At 39.8% G+C, this 15,195-nt stretch overlaps 1 protein-coding gene across 5 annotated transcripts in view; it reads right to left on the minus strand.

The window, feature by feature from the left end:
- Nucleotides 1–15,195, minus strand: part of Unc80 (unc-80 homolog, NALCN channel complex subunit) — a 198,698-nt gene that overhangs the window by 136,412 nt on the left and 47,091 nt on the right. For 3 of the 5 annotated variants that reach the window (XM_013351641.2, XM_013351640.2, XM_013351639.2), the window contains exons 15-21: nt 12,380–12,527; nt 10,765–10,913; nt 8,145–8,311; nt 7,027–7,125; nt 3,019–3,233; nt 1,908–2,014; nt 749–845 (exon numbers count right to left, since the gene is read on the minus strand). In XM_013351641.2, coding sequence (XP_013207095.1) covers nt 749–845; nt 1,908–2,014; nt 3,019–3,233; nt 7,027–7,125; nt 8,145–8,311; nt 10,765–10,913; nt 12,380–12,527 — 982 coding nt within the window. The remainder of the gene's footprint in view (nt 1–748; nt 846–1,907; nt 2,015–3,018; nt 3,234–7,026; nt 7,126–8,144; nt 8,312–10,764; nt 10,914–12,379; nt 12,528–15,195) is intronic. The other 2 variants (XM_013351638.2, XM_013351637.2) reach the window with 1 other exon arrangement.

Below are 15,195 nucleotides of genomic sequence, written 5' to 3' on the forward strand. Positions count from 1 at the left end.
AGAGAGAGAGAGAGAGAGAGAGAGAGAGAGAGAGAGAGAGAGAGAGAGAGACAGAGAGAGAGACAGAGAGAGAGAGAGAAGTCAGGACATGTTAGAACCAGAAAAACTTCTATGGAATAAAAACTAAAGAAACCAAAGATATTAGGTGAAAAGGGATCAAAAGAGAGACCAGGAAATGCGTGAGAGGGGTTGCAGCACTGTGTGTAGCTATGTATGTGTGGTTGCAGATGTCATCACTAGGACAGATCATCAAGTTTATGGGCAAATATATTTTCAGATTACAAGGAAAGATTTCCTAACAATTAAAGCTGTCTGACTCTGGAACAAATTGCTTTGTTAAGTTGCGCACTCCCCCTCAGCGGAAGTGCACAGAGGGAGGGTGGCCACCTGTCAGCCACTCGGTGAAGCGATGAACAGAACTTTGAAGCTGAGTGGTGGGTGGATAGAAGGTCTTGTGACTCTCAGATTCTAACAAAGACAAGAAGTCATGTCTTATTCTCTGCACACTCAGTGCCCACCAGGGGGTGAGAATCACAGTGAGGCTTCTATAAATGTCTCTTCCACAAAACTGGTAATAAAGAAGCTATAGATAGCAATGAAAGACACATTTAAAGAACAAAGGAAAAGATAATACAAATAGAAAATGACTATTTTTTAAGAGACAATTTTGGGGAAAAAAAACAGAGAAGTATTTAAGTAACTGAAAAGAAGAAAAACTGAACAGGATCCTTGGGTAATTGACAGTTACCAAGACGCTTGAAGAAATTCTCCTCCTCTTCTCGGCCATTCTCCATCCCACTCCCTGGCCCACCTTCAGAAAGCTTGACAGCACTGGTGAACTTGACCTGGGGAGAAAAGAAAGCCATTAGGTAGTCAGCAGCGAATCGCTGGGTTGGTTCTACTAGCCCTTGGTTTGGAAAGTACATTGTTTAGGGTGTGAAAATGTTCTCTGGCTTCCACATCTAATAAGTGCTGTTATGTAATACATTCTCATGTTCCAAAAAAGATGTCACTGCAGGTGCGAGGAATGCCAGATGAAAGATCAGAAGCTGAATGGGAAAATAATGTAGTAAACAACTTAGACATGTGTAGTGTTAATTCGGGTAAAGTCCAAAACGAATGTCATATTTATCCTTAGTGAATTCAACCACAGTTGGAAATCAAACGAAAGATGATGAGACTGACCTAAGTTTACAAGTCAATTTATAACATAATATTCTCCCCACTCCCTTCCTCTCTTCCTCCTTCCATTCCTCCCTCTTTTTTCCTTTCTCTCCCTTGTTTTTCACTCTCCTAGAATTGAATGTAGGAACTGTTACACGCTAGGCAAGTGCTCTATCACTGGACTACATCCCTAACCTTCTTGTTGACTTATTAACTCACTAAATTGCCCAGGCGAATCAGGCTAGTCTTGAACTCATTCTATAGCCCCAGTTGGACTGGAACTAAGACTAAGTTCACTTAGTCTGCCACTAAGCTCTCCAAGGCACTACTAGAGTTGGCTTTATTGATTTAAGGTCAACTCAGTAAGACTGAAATAACTTAGCATGGAAAGGAAGCTAGAGGCAAGCAGACTCAAATAACTATCTGGAATTTTTGCAAAAAAAATATGTGCATAAGAATTCCAATGATATTTCCTTAATTTCTGTCACTCTACCACATTCTTCATATATACATATAGCTATACAGATGTAGGCAAAGCTAAAGCTATTTACTGCATCTTCTCTTAGTTTTGCTCTTATGGTAGTTTAATAAGCAAATATTTCAGTTTCTATTGCTTGTCTAATTTCTGAACTTGTTCAACTCCAAGGTTTGTGTAACTCTTTCTATGCATTTAACATTCTTTACCCCCAACAATTTTTAATCAGCGATCCTGATGTTCACTTCAGGAGTAATGTCCTGTTTACCTTGGAACTTTGCCTGATGAAAGACAGGCGATCTACAGAGCTAATGTCCAGGAGGTCCTCGGCACCATCTGCCAGGCCAGAGAGGGAAGAGCGCTTCAGCCAGTTTCCTAGTTAACGATATTTTGAAAAAGTAAGCTGTTATAGCCTTTGATTTCAAACGGATTAAAAGAAATCCCAGCACGTACTGAACTAGCAATGAAAGTCAACATGGCTCTAGTATAAATAGAAGCAAAAACACGTTGTGTTTAGTATACATGTTTTGAATCAAAATGTTCAGGGTTGAACTATAAAATGGCACAAGCACATAGATGTAGGACAACCAGATCTGGTCCCTTCCACTGCAGAGAACCACAATCCATCCACGCATGCTGGACAAGTTCTCCATATCTCTTGAAAACCTATACATTTACCTCCTAAACATTTCTCAAATCTGTCTATTTCTCTGTTTCTGCTTAATCCACAATCTAAATGTTCCTTTATTTTTGCCTGGGCCACTGGGAGCTTTCTGTCAGATTCTCTTACCATGTGCAACTGTCTTTTATAAGGTTCACCAGCTTGCATTGTTCTGCTCTTTCTGACACTTGGGCGCGTGAGGGACCTGGTAAAGTGCCACCTGTCTTGCACATGATCAGGCTTGCTCTTCTGAGGCAGTGGGTCCGCCATTTTCCTATGGAACGGGTTCCTCCCAGTTCCTCCCAGCCTATGAGTTTTGTACATTACCCTTGGCCTCTTCTCGTTCTTCCTTGGTGTGGGTCAGGCTCGCTTGTGTCTGCCTTCAGAGTACTGCCTGTTTTCATAGAATTCATAGTTTCAACTACACTTAGTTCTGTGATGACCTGCTTTAGTGGTAGTGGCTCCTGCTCAAATTCAGCAACACCAAGAGTTGTGTATTTTGCACAGAGCAGATGCATGCAGTGGATATTTGGGAAATATCTGCATTTAGCAGAAGCGTGAATGAACTAATGGAAGGATGTCAGGCGAGGGCTCGCAAATTGAAAGCTTTTCTTCTCAATCCACTGACCCCCCCCCCACGCGTGCCATGCTCTGTCTCGATTACTCATGGATTTGATGGCGTGATAATAAGCAAATCCATAAATAAATACAGACATACTTTTACCTATGGGGAGTTTCAACTTCTTCCTCAGGGAGATTCTGCGCGACCGTGAGCGAGCACGCCGGTCAGAGGTGTTCCCTGAGTGGGCTGTGGTACATTCTGAAGTGTCTTGCTCAGACTGGCTGCTGGTGTCACTTGCTGCGCTTTGGGATTTGAACATCTTGCGCCAGAAATCTTTCCGTCCCAGATTGCCCCCTTGCATTTGTTCATCACTACAGAGAAGTAGAGAATAGGGTTAAATAACATCGCACAGCTCAGTGTCCCTCTCGGCTCCCAGCTCTGGTTTTTAGGCAAATTATGCAAGATGCTCTTTGATGGGCTGGATAGGAGAAGAGTGGGAGAAAGCATGGGAGTCGAGAGGCCAGCATTGGCTCTGAGCTCTTCCTGGAAACAGTGCTGTCTCAATAACCTAGTGAAGGTGGTCATTTTTTTCAACTTTAATAAAAAGGCTAAATATTATTGCAGATGTCCACCTACAGTATGAGTCATAATAGCAGAAGCACTAGAAATGCCAGTAAATATTTAACTTTTTTAAAGGCCCCTGGCTCTTGTGCAATGTCCCGGCCCTCCCTGCAGCACAGTATCACACTGGCTACCCAATAAACTCTCAAAAGGATGTCCATGAATTAATGAATGAGTGACCAAAATTTTATCATCATGTTTAAGGGATATGTCATTCTGCAGCCAATGAAGTTGAAAAACGTGTCAAGTTTAAAAGTGAAAATATAGGTCTGACAAAAAAGAACATGTCAGAAGACCTGAACAAAGATTTCAATTAGGAGAAGTGACTAGTATTATGAGAACTTTATCTTGAAATAATAATAACAATAATAAGCTAAAATTCTCATTTTTTATCCACTAAAACTGGATAAAAAAGATTAATGTGGTTAGAAGGAGAAAGTAATGTCCCATCATACTGGAGATAAAGCATCTTGGTATTTTTGGAACATTTATATTCTGTGCAACAAGGTATATTTTTGAAAGTCAATATCAAGCCCCTAAGCTAAGAAATTCAGTTTCTAAGAAGTAATATCAAGGGAAAGATGGGATTGCTCATAAGACAGGAAGAGGTATGTGTGGCCAATGTTGAACGTGGATGTAATCTCAGGGTCTAAATCTGGGACTTCCTATAGTGACAGAGTCTTGACTGTGTGTACCATTGGCTACAAATGCCGTTAGTCAATTCCCATGCACATTGTTGCCTTCACAGTTCTCCGCGACAGCCTTACAGTCAGAATTCCTTCCTGGTATAAGTCAGGTTTTAAAATGAACATGACGAGCCAGTACTATTACAGACAAAATTCAAAAACTTTGTATTATTCTCAAATACAAAATAAAAATCTCAAAATAAAAGTGATTCAGTTTAAAAAAATCTTATTTCAGAAGAAGGTTGTCTTAGACACTATTACTGACCCACTGTGAAGTTAAAAGCAATGATCGAATGAGTTAAATAGGATAAAACAATGTTAATAACCTTTAGAAATCACACATGTGATCACATGTCTGGGTGTGAATTTGGAAGTGCATGCTCAAAAATGCTCCCAGCATAAAATGAAAGGTTTGCAGAGGTAGCTTTAGTAGTAGTATTTTGATATTTTGATTTCTTTTGTATAGTCTTCTGTGTTTTCCATATTTCCATTTTGAACAGCATTCATTATGCTTGTAGTTTGGAAAGAAATAATACTAGAAAATGTTTTAGTGTTGTGACGACACTTATTTAAGGATTTTATGTAAATTTTGTTTACATGTTTCAGGGTAGAGTCCTGAATTGATCCAAATATTGATAATATTGTATAATACAATCCTCTTCAGGAAATAAATATACATAGTAAGTTCTATATATTGTAAGGTTTTCTTCTAAACTATGCCATTATATTTATGAATAGGTATATATTTGAACTAGGTTTCTAGAATTGACAAATCTGTAAGCTAGGAGGGAAACAGTGTGCCACGCTCTTCTTGGCTTCCCAAAGAAGAGCCATGATGGTGAGAGCCTGCGTAAGTGCCCCAGTTAAGAGAATCTTCCATATTCAGGGAAGCCGTCATTTATTGCCCTCTCTAAGAAACTGCTACATTAGCAGCAAGGAGCATCAGAAAAACCATCACATTAAAGCATCACTAGAGTTACTAACTCAGAATGTTGGGTGTTTAGGAAAAAGAAGAAGCAGCAGGGTGAATGGTGGCGGGGAGAGGGAGCAGAGAGAGAAGAGAACCGAGGTAGAAGAGGAGCCAAGACTAGCAGAGGAACTTGGCACCTTTCTCTAAACAAAGGATTCTTCGTGTGCTCATTTCTTGAACCCATTTAAATGATGGAAAAATTCCATATTTGAAAATTTGTGACACTATTGCAAGCAGAAATATCAATGGCAAGGCATGTTAAAACAGTCATATGTCAAATGTAGAGGAATTTGGTGTATCTACAGAACACCGAAAAAGAGAATATCTGGAGTTCTAAATGAACCCAAACATGTGTTAGCATAGCCAATTTTATTTTGAAAATTAAAATTATGTTTTAGAATATTTTCATTTATCAGATTACTTCAATAGTTGCCAATGCTAATTGGGGGAAAAATCATGTTTCCTCTAATGTCTTTTAACGAGTCCTCTGGCCACTTGAATATGAAACTTATTTTACCAGTTCTTTATGCTCTGTTTGGAGCTAAATTTGGACCCTTGTCATGTCTTTGAGGATTTCTGTAAAGGAAAACTTAAAGTTTAATATTGAAGAAAGAAGTTAAAGAACGTGAAATGAAAGCTTAATGAAAGTTGAAGGTTCCATCGTCTGAGCATTGCACATTCTTCATACACTGAATGCATATTATTCATTTCTTCTGGAAACATGTATATTATCTAAAATGAGTGAAGCTCCATCTTGGTGCTATACCTTTATCAATAAATACATGTGGTAACTGGGCCCATTTACTTAACTAATTGCAAAAAGACAATCTCTATGATTCTGAAGCACACAAGAACTGTGTGGACATTCATGGTTTTGAAGAACTCATTTGCATACTCCTATGTTTGATGAATGTTGGCTTCTCACCTTTAATTTACCTTGTTATGAAGGAAGGATACACTAATACCTAGAATATTTGAAAAATTACTAGAACAATAATATTATTAAATAGGGTTGTGGGAAGCAAAATTGTACACTTACAATGATGTATGTTTGAAATGTAGATCACTCTACGTGTGTGTAAATAATTCCCAAAGACAAATGAGTAATATGCTCACATGGGCCTAGTCTGTGCACTTAATGTCTCTAGTAACCTCACACCTTTTGCAGGCACTAACTTGAAGATGCTTTTGACTTTCATCGGTGTGAAAACCAGAGATAAAGCTGGGTGGTGGTGGCGCAGGTCTTTAATAGCACTCGGGAGGCAGAGGCAGGTGGATCTCTGTGAGTTCAAGGCCATCCTGGTCTACAAGAGCTATTTCCAGGACAGGCTCCAAAGCAACAGAGAAATCCTGTCCCTAAAAACAAACAATTTAGATATATTGATGTTAAGACCCTGGAATGGGTCTAAGACCGCAGTGCCATAAAGTAGAGTCTACATTTCAGTTGAAATTCAGCAATTTTAAAACATACCCTTCTTTTTTTTTTTCTAAAAGTAAAAAAGAGTATTCATTGAGAATATTGAGGAGCAATTTATCCATTTTAAAGTTGTGAACCTTAAACAGGGAAGTACACGGCAGCTCAAATGCACGCCAATTTTCATGTTTACTGCTGCTGAGTGAAAGGCGGAGGTACAAGGAAGGCAAGAAGGAAATACAACTAGAGAGCCTTTCTCCAGGCACAAAGGTTGTTATTTGGCCTCATTGGACCAATCGGTGGCACTGGGAATATAATTGTAAGAGCAGAGGGCCACGTTTCAAGGAAATGAAAGCAAACTAATAAAAATCAAATTAAGAAACAAAGACCCAAAAGTAGTTTAGAAAATAAATTTTCTTTCAATGTGAAGTGCCTAATTTTCTTCATTGAAGACAAAACTTGATTCTGCTTACTGTTCAGGTGTCTGTGAGGGCCGACCAGACATGAAGCTTCGACATTCCTCAGGTGCAGAGGACACCTGGCCCTTATCTGCAATGCTTCCTGCCTCCGACCTAGACAAATGGCACATGGCACCAATCACAACAGAGCAGGTCATCACTGTTTGATCTCTCATATGCTCTACAAAGGGAACCGTTGGCTACTGGCAACACATCTGCTTGCTAGCATTTCTCCCCATGAGCCCATTTTGTGTGGAAGTTAGTTTACTACTAGACCTGATTCCCCAGCAGTATCTCACTACAGCAAGCAGGGGCCTTACATGCAAGCAAAACTTGGAGTCTAAAGGTTTTTAATCCTTGTAAGGGCTGTCTAACATACAGTAGGCATGAAATAAACACACAATTACTGGAAAGATAAACAACACAGTATTGCGTAGCAATTTTTCCCTGGAGTGTTGGGAACTGAATCCAGGATACTGTACAAGCTAAGTAGGCACTTTACTACTGAGCTATGTCTCAGTCCAGCAATTTGTCTTTTCACTGCCTCTAGAACACCATTTACTGAACAAAAGAACATGGTGTCAGTAATTGTTTCTCTTTCCTTGGTAAAATTATAAATTATATTTTAAAAAGACTAAAGCAAAGATAAAGTTTTACAATGCAATTAAGAACTATAGAGTGAAATTTGAGTATATGAGCTCATTCCATTTAAAAAAATAAATAAAAGAGGTTTATTTAACTCATGGCTCTGGAGGCTTGGGAACCCAAAGGCAGGTGATGATGGCTTCTTACCATGTTGCTATGGAAAGGATGTTACAGGGCATCACATGGCAAAAGAGTCAGCTGTTCATAGGACACTCTCTCTCACAAAAAGCCACTGACGTGATAATTTATGAAAACACTAATCTACCCATGTGGCCGATCTTTGTAACCCAATTTTCCCAAAGCTTCCACCTTAAAAAGTCATTTATTTTAAAGCTTCAGTCAGACTATGTGAGCGATACCAGTTGTATCGGATAGGTTTACCATCCCTGTGCCGACTTTATACCACTCCGGGAGACACATGGACAGCATGCTGAAGGGTAACGTCCTCCTGATGGTTAACAAACACTAATATTCAAAGAGCTTCCCACCTTTTACCACCTGCAGGCTTAGACTCCTGTCCATTTTCCTCCACCTTTTTCCCTGGCGCTAACTTTTCAGCGCTGTCAAGCAGAGCGCTAAGCGCCACTCTCCTGAAGACGTTCCCGTGAGCTTCTTTGATAAACTGGACCAGCTGGCGGATGTCACAGTACAGTCCCTGTTTGGAGGCAAGAAGAAGGTTTGGGAGCAGTCAAGGTCACCAGAAAGCTGTCCGGTGAGATGTCCTGGGGAGAGAAGTCAGTCGCGTGGGTTTTGATGAGCAGTGGAGTCATGAAAAAAGGACTACAAAACACTCCTGCAACAATGGGTGTGTTTGCCTCTGCCAGCCCTGACCAAGACCTTATGCTGAGATCCCAGGCCTGTCCCCTCACTGCCCACAGTCAAGCTCACTCACCCACTACCACTCACATCCTAGTGGCCAGAGCAAAGCAGAGTAAAGATAAAATGGCCTTGTCTGGACGAACAACCACATGATGGAGAGCCTAGGCACTGGTACAGAGGTCTCTGAAACTCTATTAATTTCCCATTCTCCAAACACCCTTTATAAACTCCAGGTATCTCCTCCCCTTTTAGCAGACATGCTTTTCCCACTGTGTCTGCCCCTCACTGTTAGAAATAAACATAATAATATTTAAATAATAAAAAATAGTACCATCTGCTGAAGTAAAAACAAAAAACAACAAAAAAAAAAAACCCAAAAACCAGATGTTTGGTTTTCCCATTTTTCCTACAGGAGAATGCTACTCTACATATTCAGTAGAGGAGAGGAGAGAGAGCAAGCTTCACATTCATAGTTAGCTATACCACTTGGAAGACATCAGTCTATGCTCTTAAACGTTGGACGCCCCAGTTTACTCTATTAATTGTGAGTTCCAAAGAAAACATTATTTTGCCAGAAGAAGAGGAGGAGGTGAAGAGGGAAAGAAAGGTAACCAGAATTTTGTTTAGAATGGAAACTTTAGCCCCTAATCAGCTTCTCCATAAGGCCTGGATTATTATGGTTTTATGTAAAGTAATTCATTTATATAATTCTAATGAAAGTTGATCCTTGTGAGGATGATGAACTTTCCTGGGCATACATAGTAAATGATATGTATGCTGTAGTTGCACTGAGTGTGCTATGGCCATGAACCTAAGATTGTGCAGAGGGGCCTATAATGCCAGAACAGTGGTGGGTTGATTTTAAAAAATGTGTATATACTTATTTTTCTTTGCGATACTAAGTTTTGTTCCATGATTCCCTTCTTTAAAGTGGTAGTTAACTCAGTTTCGTGGTAAAACAGAATTTAAGGACCTAAAAAAAATGACCTCGATACCTTTGTTTTTCAGAACCCTACTGCAATGAGACAGTTATGCTCATGATATTCAGGAAGGAAGAAGGACCTTCAAGGACAACAGAAATAATGTCTGTTGTGTCCTGTGGGGAGCAGGGCCTTGAGTCCTGTGCCCAGTTCTTCATTTGCCCGTCCATGGAAGAGAAAGACAGCTAAGAGCAAACTTTCTCTTTTCACCAGGGCCTGCAAGGGCCTACACATCAGCAGGAAGCACTGTCGTGAACAGCTCCTGACAACGGCCGGGTTCCACTCACTCTAGATACATTGCCTGAGACTTTGTGGAGGGGAAACCTAGGAGTGACTCGTTCGACTGGAGTTATTCTGCTAGGATAGCAGTTCACAGGCAAAGGTAAGCCTATGGATAAGTACAGAATTTAATATTTCTTCTATGTATGAAGGTATAAATTAAGATTTGTAAGAACTCACATGCACCACAACAAGCTTTAAATATCATGTCTAGCCAGAACCAAAACGAATGTATGAACGGTATTTGTGTTACATGTGAGGACCAAGAACATTGCACGGTTGCCATTGACCGTAGCAAAAGTAACTTCTATTTGGTTTATAAAAGTTATGTTTATCTAAAATGAAGCACTTCACAGTTTAGGATAATATAAAATAATGCCCTCCATTTAGTAAAACAGCAGCTAGGTCCACATGTGTAAATGGTCTCATTTCGATATAGAAATCACAGCATCTAACAGAAGTAGGAGGAATGCTCTTTTGGTACTCAAAGCGGCCTGAATTCACCTATCTGTGTCAAGTTTGTCTTCTTATATCTACACTGAGTATCTCAAGACATCCTGTTCTTGGAACGACTTGGACATTTCATAATAGTTTTCTCCCACACTACTTGCAACTTCATTTCCTGAATTACCACATGCTTTTATTCAGAAGAGATAAAGATTATAATGTTCAATAAAGGAAAGTGAAACAAATTTCAATAGCATATTTTATGAATTCTTGAAAGTAAATACAGTTTCAAATAATTCTTGTAATAACATCCTTTCATATTTCATGAATCAATAACATATTCTATCTATCTCCTTCTTTCTGAAAGGCTAAAAGTACCCATATCCATGTCGCCATGCTCAACGCAAGCCTGTGTGGTTGAAAAGGAAGATAAGTGAACTGTAGGTAGGCCAGAGGGTTAGGGCTCCATGGTGAGATGGGGTGACACTGGAAAAAAGTGGATACTGTGATTTTAGATGTCAGTTTTCCTTCTTCCAGGTCACAGGATGTGAGCTGCTATTAGCAATGGGAGAACACTTCTCACCAGATTCTCAGGGCTGTGTAGCTCATGTGTGGTTGAGGCACAGCGTGTGATGAGGGACTTGAACATGGCACCGACGATAATGCCCTCCACATTTTGGGCTGTGGATTTGTTGTCCACTGTGGTGAAGTTATTTCCAAATCCAGCCTTGTCTGGAACACAAAGGCATGTGTTAAAGGCAATAAGCAACCGTAGGATGTAAGGAATTGATTGGCAGCTAGGAAACTGGGAAGGTCTGCATGAAAGTTCAGACACAGTGATTTAAGATTTACCAGTGTAATGATCCCTGTGCAGATTAGAAAAACAATCAGTCTACGTCACAGTCTGTGCTGTGCTGTGGCCCTGGCAGAGGAGCATTTGGGTTGATTAATCTTAGAAAGGAAAGGGGTCAAAAGAAAGTGGGGGGAGAGAAGGGAGGGCAAAGGGAGGGAGAGAGGGAGGGAGGGGGGGAGAAAGAAAAGAAAAAAGGAAAGAAGGAAGCAAGGAAGGAGCGAAGGAAGGAACAAAGGAAGGAAGGAAGGAAGGAAGAGAGACCAATTTACTGGTTTCTCCACAGAGGAAATATAATGTGACTGCACCTTCTGTGGTGGGGAACTCTGGCTTTTTTAGGGGAAATTATCCAGTATGTCAGAAGGGGCATGAGATTGGTCAGCATGAGCTATCGTCAAGGCCAAAGTGCTGGAGTTCTTGTAGAAGAACTGTTGCAGGTCAGGGGAAACTGAGTCCTGCTAGCATTTGTTGCCAGAAGCTCTGGGCACATGTGGGGAGGAAACACTTCCACTCTCCTTCAGCGCAACCTCCTTAACACAGGGCATGGAAAATGCTGGAGACAAAAGGCTGTGAACCTCCATGGTATTTTAGATCTTTTTTTTTTTTTTTTGACATACCCACTGATCTTGAGAAGACACATATGCCTTTTGTGGCTTTGCAAAAGGAGTCTTTATGACATGGGAGCCAAGTGTGGATTGTGGGAAGAACATATACAGCTCTCAGAGTTATGGATAAGGATCTCTGCTGTGCTGTCCGTCTGAGTCACTGTGACTCACTCTATGTCTCAAGAATCCTCAGAGGACACAGCATGCTTGATTATCAACCCTTCACTGTCTGGACCAATACTGAAAGTAATGCTGAAATCTGTGCTTAGAGTTCTTCCATCAAATTAGAAATGAGATGGGGAGAAGAGAAAGAGGGGGCGAGGAGGGAGGGAGGGAGGAAAGGAGAGAGAGATTTAAGCTTATAATTTGTAAATTCTTTCAAAGATCTTGACTATAATCCTCGCTCAATGTTTTCAAATTTCTAAAATGATTAAACTAGCTCTTAGAGGAGATGGTTATTTCAAGGGGTCTACAAGGAAGCAATATTTTCTCTTAGCGTGATAAAATTCCTATTTAATGAGATAAATTACCTTGTGAGGATACCATGTGTCATAAAATTATTCAGAGGCATCTCTTTGTTTTTATTACACACAGTTCCACATGCATACGGGAGCACATGTGAACAGGCATGTATAAATATTTTTCTTCTGAGTTCTAGCCCTAGACATTGAGTGTGCCAGGGAAACACTACCTGCTTCACCTCACGGTGGCAGCTCCTCACACTCAGGGGTGGCTTTACTTACTGTCAGTGACTGGCTCCATACAAAATCCTAGCAAAGCATGCAAGAAGTCCACTACATTATTGAGAGAGTCCTTGTTCACATAGTCCCTCATGGTTTGTCGGAACTGCATCTTATCTAGCTTGTATAGCTTAGTGAGGCAGTTCTGGGCCTGCAATGAAGGAAGAAAAGTGAAAAAGTCACAAGTACCAGCTTAAGCTCCAGACACCATTAGCATGAGACAAAAGTTGCAGAGGGCAGAGACTCCCTCCCCCTCCCTCATACCGCTGCCCATTCCTCTCCATGCTAGGCCAAGTCGTATGAATAAGAAGTGGGCAGAAGCCAACTAGGCAGTCAGAAGAAGCTTGTAATCGTGAAAAGCCACTCCTCAGAAAAACCCAAAGCTAATGTTCAAGGCTGGTCCCAGAAGGGCTCAGTCTTTTCACCAAGGTCAAGATTTTAAGAACTCTTAAAAATAACAGAAGATTAAAATTGAAGTAACTCATAGAATATATTGTCTACTCTTAGAAAACCTCAAAGGCTTTCTGCAACTGGAAAAATCACATAAGTTTCCTGCACAGGCACTTTGAAGTTAGAGAGTAAAAACCAGGATTAGTGACTGGAAATCCAGTGACTGTTCACATTTTTTGATTAATTAATTCATTTTTTGAGATAGGGCCTCAAGTAACCCTGTATGGCCTTAGGTGAAGATGACCTTGAATTTCTAATCCTCCTGCATCCAACTACTGAATTCTGGGATTATAGATATGAACCATCACACCTTGCTAATGTGCTACTGGGTATTTACTCAGGATGCTAGGCAAGTACTCTACCAGCTGAACTGTAACCTTAGCTGTACAGTGACCTCTTATATGCCCAAGAAGGAAAAGGTTTTTGGAACATATAAGAGGCATAAAATACTATATTCATATATTATTTGTTTGTCTTTGATCATGAAAGAAAGTATTGTATAAGTAGAATTTGGTCTCATGACATAATCCTTCTGCTCAAAATAACAGTATATTTCCTACAGTCTAGTAAATAAGTCTGCCTCCTTGCAAAGGAAAAGAGAATAATTCCTACAATCGACAGCATCAAAGTCCCAGTCACTGATTGCAGAGGTTTCAGACACAACATTCTCATACTACTGGAAACCATGGGAGGCTGCTAGCTTCCTCCTCATTTGTATGGTGCTTTGCTGTAATACACACATTTCTTGCATGAAAAGGCACCAGGCCTTACTTTATTATTTCCTGATTTTTTTTTTTTACAGTTGAAGAAAGTGAGGTAGAAAGAAATCAAGGGTTTTGTCTAAGCTAATACTGTAAGTGCTGTGGTAGAGTCAATACCAGAAATCAGGGTCATGCCTACTGAGGTGTAGTTCTGTGAAATAGTCTTATTAACTCTTCAGACATGGATGGTCCTAGGGAACTATACTTAGATACCAGCCACTCACAACAAGGAGTTGAGATGACTGACACTAGAGATTTAGGCTATATGAACAAAAGAGACACAAGAGAAGTCCTGAAGATGGGATGGAATGGGGAAATGGCAGAGGTGTCTGGGCTGAGAGAAAGGCCAAAAGATCAAGAAAGGAGATGCAGCTAGGGGAGATGACCTTGAGGATGGGAAACTTTGCAGTTGGGTGTTGGCATTGAGGGAGGAGATCTCTGAGAACTGGAATCCTATTGATGAGTTTTTACTAGTCACCCAGTAGAAAACTTAGGTTGTGTTACTATTTGATATGGTTGTGACCCAGGAAAAATACTTGGATATTTAAAGGAAAAAAAATAGAGTAAAAGGAACTTGTAACTCACTAGATAAGCCTTTTGGTATGATCCTGCTAAAATCTTTCCATCTGTATCAATGAGAATTTTTTTTCTCATTCTTCCTTCACTTTATTTTAGAAGATTTTGAAATCAAGAGTTTTTTTTATTCCAGAGAGCTTTCTATTTACATTATCTCAAACAGGTCATGGTTTTATTTGTTTTATTTTTATAAAATAGATGCTGCTTTGTGATAACATGATGTTTACAAAGTGCTTAAGTACAATGTGAACTGTACCGATGCAGCTATCATTCCGTACATGATTTATAAAATCTTCACCATCATATTTATAGAGGGAATAAAAAAAAACCAAGGCTCTAAAGTACAAATTGCTTCATGCTCTGTATTAAACACACCAAGCAGGTATAGTTTCATATCTCTATTGTGAAAGCTACAAGTCTATCTATGAGAGTTTGAAGTTCTCCAGACGTAAAAATTCTTACTCTGAGTAAACAACCTATTTTTTCAAGAAATATAAAAACATTAATTAATGTCTTTTCAATAATTTGGAACTACTAGTAAATCATTAGAGAGATTGCGTGTTAGACGCTTTAGACACTTTTTATATTTTGAAGACATATAAAAGAAGACATATCTTTTCAATAATTTGGGACTACTAACAAAATTAGTTTAATAACTTATGGATTATTATGGGTATTAGAACCATTAGGCACTTAGAGAGTTTTTATTGCCTTATTAATTGTTTTAATATTTTTAAATTTTTGGTCTCAAAATCTAGATCTTGGTCAAAATGTCTGAGTTGCGGATTTTAAAAGTTAAACATTGTGACTATACCTCCCAAATACACAAAATAAATCAAAATGCTATAACATAATTGAATATAAAAGAAAGAGAAGTGGAAGCCGGGCGGTGGTGGCGCACACCTTTAATCCCAGCACTTGGGAGGCAGAGGCAGGCGGATCTCTGTGAGTTCGAGATCAGCCTGGTCTACAAGAGCTAGTTCCAGGACAGGCTCCAAAACCACAGAGAAACCCTGTCTCGAAAAACCAAAA

Source organism: Microtus ochrogaster, linkage group LG4 (assembly GCF_000317375.1).
Source record: "Microtus ochrogaster isolate Prairie Vole_2 linkage group LG4, MicOch1.0, whole genome shotgun sequence".
Classification (NCBI taxonomy): Eukaryota; Metazoa; Chordata; class Mammalia; order Rodentia; family Cricetidae; genus Microtus; species Microtus ochrogaster.